The sequence below is a fragment of the Corapipo altera genome, unplaced genomic scaffold (assembly GCF_003945725.1).
Source record: "Corapipo altera isolate COAL_440 unplaced genomic scaffold, ASM394572v1 161, whole genome shotgun sequence".
NCBI classification, from domain to species: Eukaryota; Metazoa; Chordata; class Aves; order Passeriformes; family Pipridae; genus Corapipo; species Corapipo altera.
In genome coordinates this window covers 1,135,772-1,155,137 of record NW_020884979.1, presented here as the reverse complement: position 1 = coordinate 1,155,137, position 19,366 = coordinate 1,135,772, and the positions used below count along the sequence as shown (strand labels likewise).

At 51.7% G+C, this 19,366-nt stretch overlaps 2 protein-coding genes and 2 long non-coding RNA genes across 10 annotated transcripts in view; 2 read left to right on the top strand and 2 right to left on the bottom strand.

Annotated features, from left to right (window-relative positions):
• Positions 1–1,596: 1,596 nt before the first annotated feature.
• On the bottom strand, positions 1,597–11,662 carry PLA2G12B (phospholipase A2 group XIIB). 2 transcript variants are annotated; one of them, XM_027665643.1, is made up of 4 exons: positions 11,374–11,662; positions 6,281–6,369; positions 4,998–5,163; positions 1,597–3,424 (listed from the first exon to the last, which is right to left on the bottom strand). In XM_027665643.1, exons 1-4 carry the CDS (start codon positions 11,606–11,608, stop codon positions 3,306–3,308), a joined length of 609 nt encoding a protein of 202 aa, XP_027521444.1. In that variant the 5' UTR covers positions 11,609–11,662; the 3' UTR covers positions 1,597–3,305. The 2 variants fall into 2 exon arrangements, with proteins under 2 accessions (XP_027521444.1, XP_027521445.1); XM_027665644.1 differs by having other exon boundaries at positions 6,293–6,369.
• On the top strand, positions 3,342–6,850 carry LOC113957828. The gene is made up of 3 exons (XR_003531305.1): positions 3,342–3,450; positions 4,975–5,082; positions 6,707–6,850. It is a non-coding gene; the product is annotated as an uncharacterized LOC113957828 (long non-coding RNA).
• On the top strand, positions 8,545–17,709 carry LOC113957825. Of its 2 annotated transcripts, XR_003531301.1 has the most exons (6): positions 8,545–8,844; positions 9,231–9,312; positions 9,704–9,846; positions 12,670–12,816; positions 16,139–16,262; positions 17,597–17,709. It is a non-coding gene; the product is annotated as an uncharacterized LOC113957825 (long non-coding RNA). The 2 variants fall into 2 exon arrangements; XR_003531302.1 differs by lacking the exons at positions 8,545–8,844; positions 9,231–9,312; positions 9,704–9,846 and adding an exon at positions 11,574–11,677.
• Positions 16,832–19,366, bottom strand: part of P4HA1 (prolyl 4-hydroxylase subunit alpha 1) — a 31,289-nt gene continuing 28,754 nt past the window's right edge. For 3 of the 5 annotated variants that reach the window (XM_027665630.1, XM_027665631.1, XM_027665629.1), the window contains exon 16: positions 16,832–19,364. In XM_027665630.1, the coding sequence (XP_027521431.1) occupies positions 19,294–19,364 (71 nt within the window). In that variant the 3' untranslated portion in view covers positions 16,832–19,293. The remainder of the gene's footprint in view (positions 19,365–19,366) is intronic. The other 2 variants (XM_027665627.1, XM_027665628.1) reach the window with 1 other exon arrangement.

Sequence of the window (19,366 nt, the reverse complement as noted above, 5' to 3'; positions counted from 1 at the left end):
AGGGAGAGGCAGGAACGAGGATGAGAGAGGAAGGATCCGTCTCCAACACTATCTGTGGCACTGCAGTGCGTTCCTGAGGTTTTCTGCAAGAGGCTTCTCCATGTGCAGCTCCATCCTGCGTGTCTGGAGGTCTGCTGGAAGGCCCCTATCCTTCATTACCTGTGTTCTGCTTTGGTTGAAGGCAGCCAAATTACTGCAAAAAAGATTTGTTGCTGCTTTCAAATGGATGGGGAGCCTGTTTGAAGGGATCATTTAGAAGGGAGTCACAAATTACCTCAGCAATATTCCATTTCACAGATTTATTTGTTCTGGCAAGTGAGATTCCAGTGAGGAATGGGCATTTAATGGGCTGAGAGTTTCATGACTTTTCTAAATGGCTTCATGGCTGCTTTTCCAATCTGGGAATATGTGTGTATGTTAGAGTAAATCATCATTTCTGTGATGATAAGTAGGTATAAGTGGAAAGACACTGTTCCTGTGTTATCTAGCCATATGTGAAAGAAAAAGAGAGGAAAAAGCCTCCTCCTAGGATTGCTGTTCTGCTGATTCACATCTGCATTAGGACCACACGGGTAGTTTCTTCCTGTCACTTCTTTGTTCAGGCAGCCCTTGCTATATGTACTTGTTTTGATAAAACAAGTGCTGGGAAATTAACCTAATGATCTGGGGCCTTCTGGAGAGGGAACTGGTGGTGTTTGTTCATGTGAAAGGGATGTGGGGGAGTGATGGAGGGAGAGGTTTCTTTCCTGGCTTATTTCAGTTATTGTGCACGTTATTTAGCTCTTCCTGGCAAGTTCATGTGAAGCAGCTTTTCTGCTCTGCAGCTCTTTAGCTAAGAAATCCAGATTGGGGTACCCAAGGTATCTATGGCTTGGAATATCCAGGTATAAACACCTATTTACCTGAGGTCCTAGTCCCTGTTTTTATGCCCCCAGTGGAAACAGAGATTGCTGTCTGTGGAGGGCCCATTGGCTGAATGGCTTGAAGTCAGCAGGAGGTGAAAAATAATCCTGCCAAGACACGAAGTCCACGAGAAGCCATGGGGTGAGCACAGTGTCATCTTCCTGTCGAGAGCAGAGTGGGAGTGAAGGTGACCCAAGGTTTGTGCATTGACCTGGAGAATCCTGTGATCAGCTGCTCCCAGGGCCGTACACCACTGGATAGCAGTGTGGAGGGGAAGCAATTTTTGGTTTTAATGCAGTTTTACTGGAGTTCATGCACTGGTTTTCTCCTGCATGGGATTATCTGATGGTTTTCTCAAGTCGCTGCCTCCGCTTGGAGGTTCAAAAATTTCCTTGTAGAGCTGCTCGTGGGGTTTTGCAAATTACCAGAGGGGAAAAGGCACTTATTCAGCAGCTGGCCTGCATGCAGCAGGCTCTAGGGTTTGGGGGTGAATGGTGGTCTGAAACATGAAGAAATTATGATTTCTGTTAGTGGTGTCTCCGACGCATCAGTGTCTGCACAGAGAGGTTCTGTTCAGAACCCTTTGATTTCTCCAGTGTATGTCACCACCTGCCAGCAGTTGCTTGCCTTTACTCTGATATCCTTTGAACTGTAAAATATTTGAAGACATTTGCCAGCCAGTTGGCTGTTGAGTGTAGACAATGTAGACGCTTTAATTTCTTTGTCATTTAATCATAAGAGTATGTTCACATTTAAACAGGCAACAGGCACCATTTCACCAACAAAATGCGAAGTTGGGGAAGTGTCTGGAATGAGGGACGTTTCCTTCCCATCCCTGGGCAAAAGCATGTGTTTCTTAGATGGATAATCAAGGCTGTCTGTCCAGACAGACACACACAGCAATGTTCCTCTCCAGTGGCATTAGCCCAGCTGGGAAAGGATGTCATTGCCTCTGAGCAGTGTAAATTAAGGTCCTCCATAATGGAAAACACCCCATGCAGTCACTGCCATTTTCCTGGTCTGGGTACCAGTGGGCTCTTGTTGTCTCAGCCTGTTTGGGGCCAGTTGAACATCTCATTGCTGTTCTCTGGGAAGCAAAGGCGACCGGTGAGAACAGAAATACGGAGCTTAATTAATTTATAGCTCCGTGCACACATTTAAACCCAAACTGGAAGAAAAATAACTAAGACAGACTCTTTCCACTCTGGTTAAATCACCCTTCTGCAGCCTTAACTTCTCCGTGGCAGATGGAAGAACATAACCATAAATATGTTTGCAGAAGCTGCTGAAATATTTACGTGGCACGGCACGAGCGCCCAGTAACAACTTCCTTCCAACGAGAAACCCAGCTGAAAGCTGTCTGCCAATGCTGTGTGGAGATGAAATGCCATATACCACTTTAAATTCTAATTTTGCATGCAATAAAAGCTCCCCATAACAGATGGGAGCATTAACCACGTTTTAGAAGGAGCGGTGTCTGAGGCTGCTGATAGCAGCCCCACAGAGGTAGCACGTCAGCCCTGTCATCTGACAGATAAGCCTCCAGAATTTGGAATATCTCATCCAAGGCCACTGTGAGCTTCCTGTTTCCCTCGTGCCAAAGATGGGAGTGGATACCCAGCCATTTTGTGTCAAAAGGGATCTGAAGGGAAAAGCTTTGTTAAATGGTATAGGAGGAAAATAATTAAATAGATGTGGATGACACTGCCAAAGAAAAGCAGCTTTGTCTCCTGAGACTTGGGGGGAGAGGGCTGGGATTTCACATCTGAGAAGTTGATGGCCTTTGGTCCCAGATATGAATTATGCCTTTATCACAAACACCTCAGGTCCTTCTCATGTTGACCAAATCTCCAGATGTTTTAGATTGTTTTAGGATCCACCAAATATTTAAATATGCAGGGTTGTCAGGGTGTGCAATGATGGGATGGAAAATGTCAATGATGGGATGGAATGGGTGTGAGCAATGTACTGAAAGCAAATTACCCTTCTGTAGTCTTTTATCAGTGGTGGAAAAATGTAAATGGCGTGTCCATGGACCGGGAATTTCACAGGGGTTGCAGAAACCTAATGCCTTGCACGGCAAATTAGAGAGTTCCAGGGCGGGAGGAGCTAACAGATGGGTGTTCAAGGTAAAGCCCCTTTTTTATAACCAGCACTGCATCCTGCTTGCCTCCCCTGGTCAGTCCACGGAGAAGACTGGCATCGGATCTCCCAGGCTGCTGGCCTTGGAAAGGGACAGCAGGGCTGTTGAGCTGCTGCTGTGGTGGACAGCAGGCACGGCTGCCCCGTGTTCCCAGGCTGTCCCCGCCGTGCCCACGGGCTGTGTTGGTGTGAGTGGCGTGGCCCAGGGGTGACAGGAGTCACTGTGTGGAGAGGGGACCCTCGGCAGCGGCCGCTCCTGCTCACAGCTCGTCCCGCTCCTCCTCGCTGCAGATGCAGGCGCTCCTCTGGCTGTTCATGAAGGGCCGGCAGCCCAGCGTCCACACGGCGTTGAACACGGTGTCTGCCACCGACTCGCAGGCTGGGGACAAGGACAGGGCCAGGCAGGTGAGTGGCGGCACCCCACTGAGCTCCCTGGGCTTTGGGGTTTGCCCCTTGGGGGGCTCTCATCCTCCCCCTGGGAACTGCATCCTTACAGACCCTGAGGTTCCTTCTGCAGGACTGGGGGCTCCTCCCTGTTCTCTCCCCTCTCACCCCCTTCTTTCTTGCCTCTCAGGCTTTACAGGGTGATGGATCACCTGGGGCTCTGCAAACAGCGCTGTTTACCAAGCATATTTCCCAATAGACCTCCACACTGCTGCCTTTCCTGGCTCCCTCTCCCCTCAGTTTAGCCTATAGCCACTATTAACCAACCTTGTTGTGCTTTTGGAGAGTTATGATGCCAGAAGGAAAAATCCTCCTGCAGTTGGAACAACTGAGTGCCTGACTGCTAGCCCCTCCTCATCCCAAAAAAGCAACCCTGAAACTGCTTGTCAGTAAATAATTGGTTATTATTAGGACTTTAGGGTTTACTCACTGGCATAACATTGATTGTTGTATGCATAATAAATTTGGGAAAGCCTTGCCTTTGGGACTGTTTTCTCCCATCTCAGCTTCTCCGAGCACCTCGGAGCTCCTGCTCCTTTAGGAGTTGAAGAGGCTGTGATGAGTCAGTGTAAAACCAAGGCTTTGGCAAACTGGCACTTGCTGCAGCTGGGATGTTTGTGCCCACACAAAGGGAGTGCAGCTGCTCTTCCCCTGCGTGCTTTCCCTGGGCTCCTGGTGAGTCAGTGGAGAGGATCCCAGATAAGTGACACAGTGGGGAACCATCTGCACTAGTACTGGTGTTACAGACCTCCCATGTGTCCTAATCAGGCTGTACCTTCAGAAAACAAATGCACATTTAAGGACACCTCACAGCAGGGCATCAGCAGAGATTACCAAACACAGCCCTTACCAAAAAGCTTTTCTCAGACTTGCAGAATGAGCCTTTTAAAATTTAGGCAAAACCAGGGTGGCACTTGAACTGCTGACACGTCACTAGAGCTTTCATTAGCACTTGTGGGCAATCCAGATCTGCCCTGGATGGCTCAGCAATGGCTCAGCCACCACCCACACTGTGGTGTGTCTCTGCTGCCATCAGCATCTCTTATCTGGGAACCACATCCCGGAGAGTCCTGTCCTTGGCTCTCCCAGTTTGTTGGCCCTTGGCCACATACAGGACAGGTTTAGTGTGTGGCTTTAGTGGCTCTGGAAGGTTTTTGGTATCCCATGTTTGAACTCTCTGGGAGGGCATCCAACCTTTGAAGGAATTGCTTCCAGGGTTTTCTTGTTAGGTTTTTGTTTTTATTTTTTTCCTTTCTATATTGTAATGTTTTCCAAATGCCAGAATCCCTGTAGGTCTCCAGTCTCAGGACAGAAGTGTGTGGCAGAGGGGGCAGATCTCTGTGTTCTCACCCATCCCTGACCCACCAGTGACAAGTGCAGGGCAGAAGTGCTGCTCCCTACTGCCGATTTTTGCTTCTTTTGGCAAGGAAAAAGGGCTCTTTACCCTCACCCTCCCCTCCCTGCCACTGCTGGTTCCCTCCCCAGGGAATGCCAGCCGGGGAGCCCACCTTGGACCTTGGAGACGAAGCCGAGGCTGCGCTTGAGGTCGGAGCAGATGGAGTGGAGGCACCAGCGGAACTTGGCGTCACAGCGGTACTTGTTGGCCCCGCAGGTGTCATAGCAAATGTCCAGCTGGTTACAGCACTTGGTCATGGCAGGGATGCCCAAATCTAGCTGGGGAAAGAGAAAAGAAGTGTCCCTGGGCTGTGTCCTGGCCTCAGGCTCACACAGCTGTGACGGGGCGAGGTGCTGCAGAGCCCAGCTGGTCCCTTCTCCAGAAATTTCCCCGGATAGCTGGGGCAGAAGGAGGGAACGTGTGATGCTCCCTCACCATCTCAAGAAAGTGGTGACAGTGGTGCAGATTCAGTGCAGGGTAGATCCCATCCCCTTCTCCCCTCTGTCACAGAGAATAAACCTCTGGTAGAGAGGGGGGAAACAGCCCCTCCACAACCATTTGCTGGGTTTTATTTGTCCGAGCTCATCAGAGAGCTCCATGTCCTTGCCAGCAGTGGCAAAAGCCTCTTTTTCCTCCTTTTCCCAAAATGTAACAAGTCCTGCATTTTGGCCTAATAAATCTGCCATAGGTGTTTCTAATGACTTATTTCTCAGAGATGCACTTGTGAGGAGGCCAAGGACAAACACGGCGTGGTCAGGGGAGTTCTGCTCTCCTGGAGTAAACAGCAAGCTTAGCTAATAACCATGGGAGTGAGGGGGCAGAAGGCCTGTCTTCTGGAGAGATTGGACTCATTAGCTTGTTATAAATTATTCCTCTTTTTGGCCTTCCTCATGTAATATTTAGGAGATGAATTGTTCCTTCATCGTGCCCGTGATTGCCCATGTCAGGAGGAGCTACCACAGACATACCCACAAGGTTTGCAATGAAATAGAGTTTAAGGGACTAAACCTAAGATGGAAAATGGGCTGCAGAGAGAGGGGCTTTCAGAGCAGGAATCTGCCTAATTGCTGCAGACTTCATGGGCTGCATGAGCTAAAGGGGAATTCCTGCTCTGAGAGCCTCCTGGGAGTGCTTTTCCCAGCGACTGCAATATGATTTTGTTAATTGCCTTTAAAATAACAGGCAGGTGCAGCATCAAAGCCTGTGTGTTTAATTCAGTGCTTGGCAGAGGCAAAAAGCCTGGGAGGGGTGAAGGGCCAGGGGTGGAGGATGCACTCAGGTATTGCTGTGTGCACACTGTCACCGAGCTTCCCAGCACTGAGCATGTTCCCTTCTCTCTTCTCAGAATTATTGGCTGGTTTTGTGATTAGGGAGCTGCCCCATTTCAGTACATACACTTTCGGGTACCTTGAGCCCCAGAAAATTGGAGCTACAGCCGTTGGGTTCCTGGGGCTTGTAGTGAGGTCGTGGCATTGGAGCCTTCCCTGGGAAAGAAAGGACAAGGGTTAGGAAAGCCTGTCTTCCCAAGAGGTAGCACCAAAAAGCAAGGAGTGGCAGACAGCTCCCCTTTGGTCTGCATCCCCAAACACTTCATTCCGGTCCAGGAATGTGCCTCCTGAGAGCTCTGCACAGCTGGGATCACCCAGGTGGGGTTTTAACTCCTGCAAGAAGCTACTAGTTACACCACTAGCTTAGCAAGGGGTTTCTGTCCACCCTCAGTTCTTTCTTGGTGTTGGTGTGCTATGGGGCTCCACAAAATTGTGTTAGACCTTGCATGTCTGATCTGGCTCTGAGCAGGTCTTCTTGGTCCATTTTCTGCAGATGGTGATGCACTGCCACGTTTTGCAAATAGTTTCTATTCCTTTAATCCCTGCACCTCCCTCACTCTGCTTCTTAATATGCATAAAGGAGCAAGAATTCCCTCTATGAGTAATTATTTACCTAATGCAGAAAGAGTCCAGCAAACAATTAGTAGCTTCAGCAGCATTTTAATAATTTTATTCTGATTTTTGAAGGTGTGCAGCCCTCCTGTGTCCCAGCCATGCTGGAGTTCTGGGTATGGCTGACAGAGCACTCTGGGTGTGAGTGGTGGGTGCTCAGGACTGGAGTGGGAACCATCTGTGTGGAAAGGAGATGTGGCTATTCCCTGCCCTGTGTCATCCTCTTTCTGTTATCCCCACCTCACCTCCATCTCCATCTAAGCCAACACCCCCTGTTTGGGGAGAACACATCTCCAGGCTGCTTGTGTGCCTTGGTCCTGCTGCACAAGGAGTGTGTTTAAGGGTGGGAGAGGATTCTCCCCTGGAGAAGTTGTGGAGATGCCCCTCAGGGAGCTGGATGTCTCTGTGCTCTCCCTCAGTGTGTGTTCAGTGCTTGTTTCAGTCCCAGCTGGGTTTATAAAGGGGGATCTCCAGTGCAGTGAGGTGTTAAAACAAGACATTTGTCACAGAGTATCCTCAGTTGGAAAGGACCCACAAGGGTCACTGAGTCCAACTCCTGGTGCTGCCCAGGACACCCCAACAATCCAACCCTGGAGCTCTGGCAGCCTTGGGGCTGTGCCCACTGCCCTGGGGAGCCTGGTCAGTGCCAACCACCCTCTGGGGGAAGAACCTTGTTCTAATATCCAGCCTAACCCTCCCTGACACAGCTCCAGCTGTTCCCTGGGTCCTGTCACTGCTCTGGGAAGACATTGTTAGCTGTGTGAATGTTCCAACAAAGACATGTGAGCTGAGTCTTCTGTAAGTCTGTCACATCAAAGGTTAAGTTTCTACTTCCCTGAGCACTGCTAGAGAATTTATATAGACATTAAATGGATCTAGTTCAGCCCTTCAGACAGGGTTGGGTTCTTCTAAACTCAATTTCCACTGCTTTCTCCTTGTCAGCACCGATAATTATTGAAGACTCCTTCCCCTTTTTTGTGTTGAGGTACCTAAAATGCCAGTGGTTAATATAGCCATAAATCTACTGTGCTCTTGAGAAGACCTCACAGCCAAATGCCTTGAAAGGTCTTATGTAGGAGTGTTCCCAGCACCTGCTCAGTTAAAAATTGTCAGGGAGGTTTAGTTTAAATAACAGATTTGCAACAAATGAAGAAACTGAAATCCTGTCCAGCTGTGAGGTGCCAACAGTCAATTTTCCCTTTCCAAATGAGCCTTGTTGTTCTTTTGGAAGGGGATGAGAATTGGGACTCAGAATTCAAATGTTCCTGAGCTGGGATAGGAGGCAAAGTTCAAAATCTACAGTGGGTTTTGCAGGATGGAGTCAAATTGGAATGACTTGCTTGTAATATTAAGTTATGTTCCTGCAGCACATTGCCAATTAATGGGATAAGGTAAGTCACAGCAGGGGTGAGACTGTTTGGGGATATGGAGAGTTCCAAGCTCCATTATCTAGTTCCAAGGCGCAGATAACTCTGTTCCCAGAGCAGACCTTCCACTAAGCTGAAGTCACAGCTGTTAGAATGCCTTAAAAAGTTGTCCTGAGGAATAAACCCTCACGTGAGGGTTGTGGTGATCAACAAAACACCGAACTGCCTCCGAGATGAGCCCCTGTAGGAAACCTGCCCCTCTTCTCTGAAAATAGAAGTTAATAATTTGTAAAGTGCCTCTTTGTGAACTCTTACACCACTGTTAACCTCTCTCCCACGCCTTGTTTTCTAGTTAACAGGAAAACAAAAGCAGATCAGAAATACCAGGCGTTCCTGACTCTCCACGAGCATCAACTCCCTGCTCCTGTTACCACTTATTGCTTGTCCATCCTTGCAGTCAAGAAAATATATTGCAGGGCACTGCCTTGTTGGCAGAGCCTTGGAACTGAAGCTGAGTCTCCCTGCTGCATTTTAAGGTCTCCAGACTGTTGTAGCTGTCCCCAGAGGCTGGAGAGCAGCCAGCTGGCTGGAGCAGCTGCTGGCCATGCAGGAGGTCTCACACACTGCAGTGCTGGGACCCTGGCAGGGGGAGGTGAGTTTGTTTCTGCCTGAATAGATGGTCTCGGGGCTCCTGGCAGTTTTGGGTGGTCCATTGTTTTTTCTGAGCCCCAGGCAGGCTTTGAGCAGAGGTTCCCCTGCTTGCCACAGCCTTTTAGTGCAGTGCTGGAGAGCCTGAATTTGAAGGCTCTTTTCCCACAGCCTGGAGGTGCCTCCTCATCTTAAGGCCTTCAGGGCCAAACGCTGGGCTTCCTTGAGCTGAAGGAAGCTACAAGGGCTTTAATCCCAGCTCAGACTCTTTGTTTCCCCTGAGATGCCCAGGGGGACTTTGTAAGCAGGAGCAGCTGTTTGCCAGTGAATGACAGTGTAACCCTAATGTCCTGATTTAAGGGAATAATCCATCAAGTTGTTTGTTTTCAGACCTCACTAGCTGCTGAAAAATCAGGAGAGTCTTAGAGCCAAGTGCTATGTGCTCAGCTGAAGATGGATGTGGCAATCAGAGGTGAGTCCTGACCTTTACTGGGGCAAAATAAGCTATTATTGGTATTTCTTGGCTGAAATGAAAGAAAGCAGAAGGCATAATTTTTTGCTTTGTGCCTGGGGAAGCAAAGCATTCGGGCCCTGATTCAGCATAAAGATGGTTTGTGTTTGTTCTTCTGGGCACAGGTTGGATCTCACTGGTTTGGGATCATCCTGGCACCTTCTGCACTCACGGTTTGCAGTGTCTGTGCTAGAGACTGGCACGGACAAACGGTCCTGGAAGGGTCCAGCAAGACCCTTGGAGGCACATGGGCAGTGTTTCAATAGTTTCCTCCTTCAGCCAGTGATTAATGAGTTGTTCAGCAGAGGATGAGAGCTGGGATAACGATGTGCTTGTTCCTTTTCCTTTCTAGGTAAAATGCTGCTCCAGTGAAACACAGGATGCTCTCGGGTGGCGGACAAGGCTTTGTGCTGCCCTCTGGAGATGCTCTTCACAGGGACAGAGGCAGGGAGAGCCTCAGGGTGTGTCCAAAAGCAATGACTTCTCCAGGATTTGGTGAGTCCTGAGACTCCCTGAAAGCAGCTCTGAACACCAGCATTGCCTCAGGCCCCCTGCAGCCCCAGCCACGTTATTCCCCACCCAGGGGGTTCAGCCTTTGCATTAAGAAGGGCAAGCCCCTTTCTGCTCTGAATCTGGAGCACGGTGTGGACCTTTAGGAGGTTGTCACTGCCACACTGTGACACGGGGACAGGCTGCCCCATGGGCATGTGGCCTCGTGCTGTGGGGTCTGGGGGGGCTGGGGGGCCCTGGGCTGAGGGACCAGGGCCACTGTGGGGCTGAGGTGCCTGACTCCTTCCATTCCATGGAGGGGAGTTGCCTGGCCTGCTGCCCCCTGTTTGCTGTTAGTATGGGACCTGGGAAGCAGAGCTGGCAGGAGTGGGAGGGCAGATACATATACACGGTATTCAGAAACAGAACAAGAAACCCAACAACTTTCAGACTGATTTTAACCTCCCTGTGGCCCCATTTTGGCTAAGCATGCCCCCTCTGCCCCTGACAGCGGGCTCAGGTCATCCCTGCAATAGCTATTTCTCCCAGCACCCTGGCTGGGAGGGGCAGGAGGTCCATGGGATGCATCCAGACTGAAAGGGAGTCAGTGGGATCTCCCCAAAGCATGGAGTGTTTTTGTGAAAACCGATGATCAGGGAAAGAGGGGGGTTGAAATCCCTCTGTGCTCACAAGTACCTTGCTGGGCAGTCACTAGGGGTGTGGGATGAAGCTGGGGGAAAGGGGCTACCAGGCTGTTGTGGATGGGCAGGCTGAGGTGACAGAGGACAAGATTTGCTGTGGGGACAGTTGCAGGAGGCTGAGGAGAGGATACAGCCTGTAGGAAGGCTCCTTGCTTGCTCCCAAGCAGGTTGTTTCAGCGGGTCCCCTGCTGATGGCTGGTGCTGCCCGTGTCTGTCACCCCGCAGACCTGCAGCTCTGCACACCCCCTGCCCTGCCCTGCCCTCCCTGAGACCCCCTTCATCCTCCCCCCGGCACAGACCAAATTCCTCCTTTTTGGTAAATCGCTCTAAAGTCCAAGGCAAGCGAGAGCTGCCTCATTCCACCGCGGGTACTAAAGGTTCCCCCGGTCTCCTCCCTGTTCTTTCCCCTCCTCCAGCCCGCGGTGTCAGCCGGCTCACAGCTGCTGAATAAGGGCACTCCTGGAGTTGCTGAGGTTGGGGCCGCGGGCTCAGCCTGCCCTCTGAGGCCTCTCTGCCCACCCTGCCCCTCTGCAGCTGGGCAGCCCAGGTACCCCGTGTACCCTGCAAAACCTGAGTCCTCTCCTCCTGCCGCCGTGCCCGGGGGCTCTGAGCTCGGGCTGTCCCTGGGCACAGGGGAGGAGAGGAGGGCTCGGTGTCCCTGTGTGAGCTCGGGCTGTCCCTGGGCACAGGGGAGGAGGAGGGCTCCGTGTCCCTGTGCGGGCATGGCAGAGAAGGTGTGACTGTGCCGAGCACAGCAGGGGCAGGTCACGGAGAGCAGAGCTGGCTGTGGTCAGGGAAGGAGAGGGGAGGCAGCAGCAGCGAGGGCACTCACCGTACCGACATCTGTACTGACAGACGCCGTTCTTCCCCCCGAGCAGCTCCAGGAAGGAGTCGAAGTAGCTGTTGACCGTTTCGAAGCCGTCCCGGATGGTGTCGATGCCCCAGTCGGAGTAGGATGACTCTGCCTGTGGGTCCTGGTGGCCGGTGCTCTCCCGTGCTGCCCCCTCGGAGCACTGCCCCGGCCCCAGGCAGAGGCACAGCAGCGCTGCCCGGAGCAGCAGCCTCATGCTGCAGTGCAGCCCCGGAGCCTCGGGAGCAGGGAGCAGTGGGATCGAGCTGCCCTGGGTGGGAGGCAGGTAAGCACCCCCTCCCTGGACTTTAGACACTGCCAGGGAGCCGGCATGAGGTCACTGCAGTCGGAGAGCAAAGTGCAGCGCCGGGATTTGGGCCCAAGTTCACCTCACAGAGGTGTGAGTTTGCACAATCCCGCTGGAACAGGCTCAGCCCCTCTGGCACCGGGGCTCCAGCTCCCCAAGACGGACCCCTCCCTAGGGGGCTGAGCGGGGTCTGTCTGCCCAGGACCCTCCACCTGCCCCATAAGGCCACCCCACTCCCTCCCCAGCCCGTTGGGAGATGAGTATCTCTGTCCAAAATTTCTGCTGCCCGAGCAGCAGATCAGCACACTGAGGAGCACCCTTTGCCTTTTCCCAGTGCCTCCTGGGCACGGGATGGGGTGGGATGAGACCCAGCTTAGCTGCTCCCAGCAAACCCTGTGGGACCACAGAGCCCTGGAGGGGTTGATCCAGCAACTTAGAATGGTTTGGGGTTACAAACACTGCATTGGAGCAATTCCTTGGCATCACCTCCACTTCCAGTATCAGTGTTGTAGATGAGTATTTGCCTTTGATGTGGCTCCTGAAGGCTGATGTTACAGCTTCTATGGAATGCCAGCATTGCCAAATTAAACATGCAGCACTGCTGACCCAGAGTGAGGAAGGGCTGGCACCAAAACCTGAGCCAGGAAAGGGGCTTGTAGGGGAGCTGCAGGTCCTGGCTCTGGGGTGGGACTGCCCTGCCAGGACCCAGGGCCCTGCACAGCTGGTGGACAGTTCAAGGAAATTACTCCTTAAAAAGGAAACAATCAAATGAACATGAGCAGCAGAAAGACAAGGCAAACCACTGATAAAGAATAGGGGAAGGAAAGCAGCAAGGGAAGCCTCTGTCTGCTCTCAGAAAACTTTTGGGATGTGTCCCAGCACAGCACTGCTCCTCAGGGGGAGCTGGGCAGCAGGTCTTTCAAATATATGGCAAACACAAACACCAATTCTGGCATTTTATTGTATTGCAGGATATTCAGCCTCACTGTGTTGCTGTTTCTGAATGGCCAGAGCCCCGTGGTAGTGCCTGTGTCTTTCTGGATATGGCCATGTGTGATGTGCTCCAGACTTGGGATAAAGGAGGAAGGACCACAGCCAAGCCTTGGTTTCCCAGGCAGGTAAGTCGGAGAAGTGGGGAAGAGGAGCAGACAAGGTGATTGGTCCCATTCCTGTGAAATGGTGTGGAGCCAGAGGCAGCTGCTGCCTTCTTGTTCCATCTGTTCTGAGGCCCAGCACTGCCTGGGCTCAGTTACTGGCTGGGGGAACATGTGAGGAGTGCAGGAGATCCAAAGGGAAGGGGGGTTGGCAGTGTCCAAGCTGCAGACAAGGAGGGGGAGCACTGTAATGTCTGGTGAGAAATTAGGGTGATGTTTTGGGTTGAGCTAGAGGTGCCAGGTTGCTCCCAGAGAGTCTGTTCCCTGGATCCTGGGAACCAGCCAGCCCCTGCCTCTAAGTGAGCCTTTTGTGACACCTGTGTCACCCCTGGCACAAAGCAAAGGATGGTGAAGTGAGGATTTCCCTGCAGGAGCACTGGAGAGCTCAGGCTTGTCCTGCTGTTCAGACCATGCTGGGGACTGATCTGTCAGCTGTGGGTGGGTGGAAATGGTCCCTGGAATTTGGTGCCAGGGAGCCCCAGTGCAGGGAAAATCGGGCTTAGCAGTCCTGTGCTGTGTCTTTCAGTGAGTGGAGCCATTGGTGTCTCTGCTCAATCCCTGCCCTGCCTGACACTCCAGTTTGCAGTCCCAGGGCTCCCAGCCCTTACCAACAACCTGGCAGGAATTAAAAAGCAAACCAGCTGTTTAGGAATGGCTTGGAAATGTGTAGAGCCCCTGGGTGTCTGTGCTTGGTGCCATGTTTTTAATATGGAGCCTTTTAGGGTTGCTCTGGAGGCAATTCCACAATGCAGCTTTTTTTTGTCATCCCTTGGTCCCTGGTGCCTGATCCATGTGCTGCTGAAGGCAAAAAGAGAGGAAAAAAAATGCCAGCAGGACTGCAGAGGATGCAAACCACAGGGAATTGTGTCATGAGCAGGACATGCAGCCTGGAGGGGGTGGCTCTGGAGCCCAGGCTGTTTGCAAAATCAATTGGAATTAGTTGGGAAAGCTGAATAGGGTGGGGAGGGAGGAGCTGGCAAAGTGCAGAGCCCGGGAAAAGAGGAGTCAGAAACTTTCCTGCCCGTTTGTCACTTGTCCTGGAGCAACGGTTTGCGAATAAAAAGCAGTTTAACTGCTTTTCCAAAACGTGGCACCCCCTGTGCCCTGCCCTGGGGATGAGCCACTCTCCTTCCTCCCTCCCTCCTGCTTCCTTCCTCCCCTCCCCACACCAGTCTCCTGAGACGTTTCCAGTCCAGCTGCAAATAGCTCGGTTGCACCCAGACTTTAAGATCTGAAGACCAGGAAAAATGTAGGACTGAGTAAAAGTGACCCACAGTTCCCTCGGGGAGCTGCTGAGCAGCCACAGACAGCAGTGAGGAACTCCCCGACATGGGTGTGCACAGCAGGTACCTGGCCTTGCTTGGACCCACTGCAGTTGTAAGTGCCCCCTCCCTGAGCCGGTTTTGCTCTCTCTGAAGATTTAGATGCTGTTTGCCACGATCCTGAACTCTGACAGCTGGGTTCTGAACCTTGTCCTGACCCCGGGGTACATGCTCCTGACTCGGTGCATTCATTTCTGCCTCCGTAATGCTTAAATTTAGAGCAGCCCCGGGCCGTGGTGAGTCACACATTCCCAGGGACACTGTCAGGCTGCTGGCAGCCCCTGCAGCAGGAGGGAGAGGTGACTGTACCCAGGGGGAGAGGTGACTACACCCGTCCCAGCGCTGGGCGCGTGCGCCTGCGTCCCCCGCGCTTAGGGGAGTGAAGCCCATCCCATATGGAGCTGGAAAATCTCTCTTGGCTTCACACTGGGAGCAGCTGGAGCTGCTCCAGCTCCTCAGTGCATTCCCTTCTCAGAGCACGCTGCCATAGGCCTGTGCTATGCCGGGATCCTTCCCTTGGTGTCCTGCTGGGGATGTGGGATTGAGGCACTGAGCTCTTCTTCCGTGGGCTTTGGATGGCTCCAGGGGTTGCTGGTCGGTGTTTAGCATGGGGAAGAGTCAGCTTGTGGTTCAGGTTAGTGGGTGATCCGTGGCTGCTCCAAAGGCTGGGTTGGGAGCCAGATGAGTCACTGATTATGGGAACAGAGAAGTGCAGCTCGATGACGAAATACCCGAGGCTGAGTCGGTCAGAGTCCAGCAGCTGGAGGAAGATGGGTGGGTGGGTGAAGATCCCCTCCCTCATGGGGGCTGTGCTCAAGTGTGTGAGCAGGTCCAGTCTCTCCAGGAGTCCCTGGACAGATCCCTTCAGCCCTGTGCTGCCTTCCCCCATCCATAGGAGGTGATTCTGCCCCTCAGGTGAGACCCCCCTGCAGAGCTGCCTCCAGCCCTGGGGAACAGCACAGCAAGGACATGGAGCTGCTGGAGCCAGTCCAGAGGAGGCACCAAGGTTATTAGAGGGATGGAGCACCTTTCCTATGAGGAAAGGATGAAAGAATTGGGATTGTTCAGCCTGGAAAAGAGAAAGTTCTATGGAGACCTTAGAGCCCCTTCGAGTGCCTAAAGGGGCTCCAAGAGAGCTGCAGAGGGACTTTGGACAAGGGATGGAGTGACAGGACAAGGAGGAATGGTTTTAAATTGACAGAGAGCAGGTTTAGATATTGGGAAGGAATTCTTGGCTGGGAGGATGGTGAGGCCCTGGCACAGGTTGCCCAGAGAAGCTGTGGCTGCCCCTGGATCCCTGGGAGTGTCCAAGGCCAGGTTGGACGGGGCTTGGAGCAACCTGGGCTAGTGGAAGGTGTCCCTGCCCATGGCAGGGGGTGGGATGAGATGCTCTTTAAGGTCCCTTCCATCCCAAACCATTCTGGGATTGTGTGATACTGTCAGACCCTTCCCTTCATTTCATCCCTGCCCTGTGACATTCACAGGCCCTTTTCCCTATCCCTGACCCTGTCCTGCCTTTTCAGCTGCAGCTGCTCAGTCCTTACCCTGTGGGGGTTCCTCCTGTGGTTGTGGTCCCCGTGGACATGCTCTGGGTGCAGCTGTGCCAGAAGAGCCCCAGGTGGAATGGGGGGAAGCCACGGCACCTGAGCACTGGTCAGGGTGTCCCAGGGCTGATCCACCGCCCTTCCCTTCCTCCAGGGGAGGGGCCAGGGCCTGCCTTGCTGAGCAGGGCAGCAGCATGGAGTGGCTGGGCATGGAATCCAGCCCCCTTTCCAAAATAAACCAACGATGGTACACTTCAGACTCATTTCCTATCCTGTGGCTGCCAAATCCACCAGCACATCAGCTGTGTCCGTGGGCAGTTCCCTGCCTCTGAGCCAAGTGCTCCATCAGCAGCACAAGGCTCTGTTCCACAGGCAGGAGGATCAAAGGCTTCTGACCAGCCCTTGCTGTGCTTTTTGCAGGTTCCTGATGGCCACGAATTAAGCAGGAGCTCCACTGCTCTCGAGGGTGAAGCCCAGGAATGGCTGTGGTCTATAAACCACCGAGGGTTTAGATAAGGAAGATGTCAGCCTGACCTTCCTACACGTGAGTGCTTGGTCTTCCTGTGGTGCTGTTGGAGTCTCTGGTGCTTTCTTCCCCCCCTAGAACTATCCAGAGTAAAAGTGGTTGTTTGACCTCGGGCTTCAGGAAACACATTTGTCACCCTTGGGAAAGGCTCTCTGAGCAGCTGCCCCTCTGCTGTGCCTGTGGTGTTCCAGCCCCAGATCTCGTGTTACTGAACCCCACAGCAGCTTCTGCCACCAACCACTGCCCTGGGGAGACAAAGGCTGGGCCACACTCCTCCCCCAGACCTCCTTGCCCTAAATTTTTAGGCACAAGGTGCTTTGGGCCCAGCACTATCTGCCCTCCCCTTTTGCAGTCCTTCAGTGCCCAAAGTGTAACATTTAACAGGAATTTGTGACAGGAGCATCTCCTGCACCTGCCCCCCGAGGCGGTGAAGGGAGGAAGATGAGCTCCATCTTCCACAGACAGTGATTAACCCCTGTGTGATGAGATTTACAGCAGCCACATACAGGAGAGCTGGATGTGGAGGATTTCTCACTGCTGATGGCAGTGGCTTTTATTTGAAGCCCGTTCTCTTTTTTTTCTCTTTTTTTTTTTTTACATTAAAAATTTTATTACAAAAAAAAAGTAACAGTAAGGCAGTTTCTCAGTTGTCAGTCACTGTGAGCCAAAGTTTTCAATCATCTTTAATACAAAACTAGATTCACACAGGAGCCACGCTCGGGATCCAAAAGCCCTTTGAGAAATGATGGGGGTAAGGCAGAAAGCAGCAGCACCAGTGGAATCCCTTACAGTCAGCACTGGATGCATGGATACTGCTGCAGTGGGGGGAGTAGAAATGGGGATTGTCTGCAGTTGAAAAATATCAAATGACCTTTTGTCATAATCTGGGACGTTCCTGATGTGCCTCACCAGACTGGAGGTTTAGTTTTAGGGGACTTTTTTTTTTTCAGTCAAGTGAAATTTTCCAGTGTCAAAAGACAAATCATTTTTCTTTCCTGAAGAATTTTCTTGGAGTAGTTCACTGCTTTAAAAAGTCATTCACTAAACCATTTTCACTCCCCAGGCAATGCCTCTGAGAGACCTTCCTTAAAATGCTGTTTATCACTGGAAGTACTCGCTGGTATTGAGGTGAGGGAAGGAGCTGTTGGGCAAAATTCCCCAGCTCCAGCTTGTGGTTCATCCTTGGGTGTTGGTTGAAGGGAGATGGGAATAGCAAACCCAAATGCTGTTTTCCACCTCTGTTCATGGTGGCAGCACAGGGATTTCCTTTTGTGCTTGTTCACTGTGTGGGATTGGCTCCCTGCAGGCATTTATGGATACCTTTTTTTTATGCATCCTTTTTTTACTTGCAGGGAAGTGGCAGGAGTTACCTGCAGCCATGGAGCTTATGAAACTAAAAAAGATGGGAAAGAGAAAAAAAGAAGACCATGGGTAGGAATGGAGATGGACAAAAAAGGGAGAAAACTCAGGCGGAAATATTATGTTGGGGTTTTTTTAATTATTACAATGTAGTGCTCCAAGATCCCCTCTGCTCACCCAGCTCCGGGGTGAATTCCTTTAGATCAGCTACTGCTCTTGGGGAGCAGCTGCCTGGAATAAAGGAGCAGTACAGATGTGAGACTCTGTGTTTGTGTCCTGAGGTGCTGGATGGACTTTGCTTCCCCTCTGCCAAAAGCACAGGCACAGTGCAGGGAGGGGCAGGGCTAAGGAGGAGCAGTTCTGTGGGCCCCACTGCTACCAGGCTCAGCAGGAATTTAACAATGTATTTTCCAGCAAAGACCTTGAAGTGTCTTCTGATCCTCCAACTATAGTACCTTAAACTGCATTCCCAGTATTCCAGAGGTATTTCTAGCACGTTAACAACTGGTTTTGTCTACGTTTCGGCTCAATTTTCAAGACTTTATTGAGGCAGAAAACCCAATTAACCAAAATTGGAATTTTTTCCTTGGCAAAGACTTCAGGCTTCACCCCTAATCAGTAAAACCGTAATCATCCAGAAAATTGGACTGTTTAGGCAGAGTCAGGTGCAGCTCCCTTTGATTTTTGCCCTCATGCTAGTGGAGTAGTTGGTTATTTTGCTATAAAAATCCTGCTGTGGAAGGGACAGGGTTCATGACAGTGAGCCTGCATCTAAAGAAGGGTCAGGACTATAAATAAATAGGGTGACAGTTTCTCAGGAAACCTCGAGAGCTGTGAGGAGGACGAGGGTGGAGAGCATTCTGTGAGGACTCTGTGTCACCTCAGCACCTGAAGTCTCTTCACCAATTTGAAATTCCAGCGTCCTAAGGCACGACTCTTTTGATTAATGAAGGTGGGAACATGCCCACCCCCCTGCCCGAGGAGCAGATGGAAGAGCTGGCTGCTGGGACAGAACAAAAGCAGCATTTGTTCACGTGGACAAACATTCCAGAGGTGGGGAAAGGTGGGCTGTGGGTGTTGTCAGGCTGCTCTGCCACAGGCACAACACTGGGGAAGCATCCTGGCCATGCCTGTGGAACTGCTGGTTCATGGTGTAAAGATCAGGAGCCAAATTCCCCACAGGGGCCAAGAAGGAAGACAATTTAAAACTGTGGGGCTTTTGTGCAAGTGGGAAAACAGGTTAAAACGTGGTAATAACCTGTTTTCCAGAGAAACACAAAGGATGCCTGCAGTTCTCAACAGCAGTGGTCAGGCACTCTGGGAAAACAAGGGGCTGAATGTCTGGGAATTGAGGAATAGGAATGGGTTTAACTCAGAGTTCCTTAGAGGGGAGCCCTCCCATGACATCACCCCTGTTTTCCCACACTGCTCAGAGGGATGATGGTGACAGGAACACCACACACAACACCACAGTTAGTTGTGGCCCTCATCTGTATTTTGTCCTTTTTTTTTTCCCGTTAACACTCGTAAACCTCAATATTTTCTGTTCATAAAACCTCGGGGGGTACTGGGAGGGAACTAAAAGCACGTTTGTCCTGTCCACAGCTGGGGGACACTGAACCTGGAGTGGAGTGTTAGTCAGTTGTAAACTGTTGGAGATGTGCATTTTCCAGGGACTGACGGCTCTGCATCATTCCAGCTCCGATAACGTGCACGGCCTTCGGAATTCCTGCCCCCGCTCGTGGAGCCATTTGTTGGATACT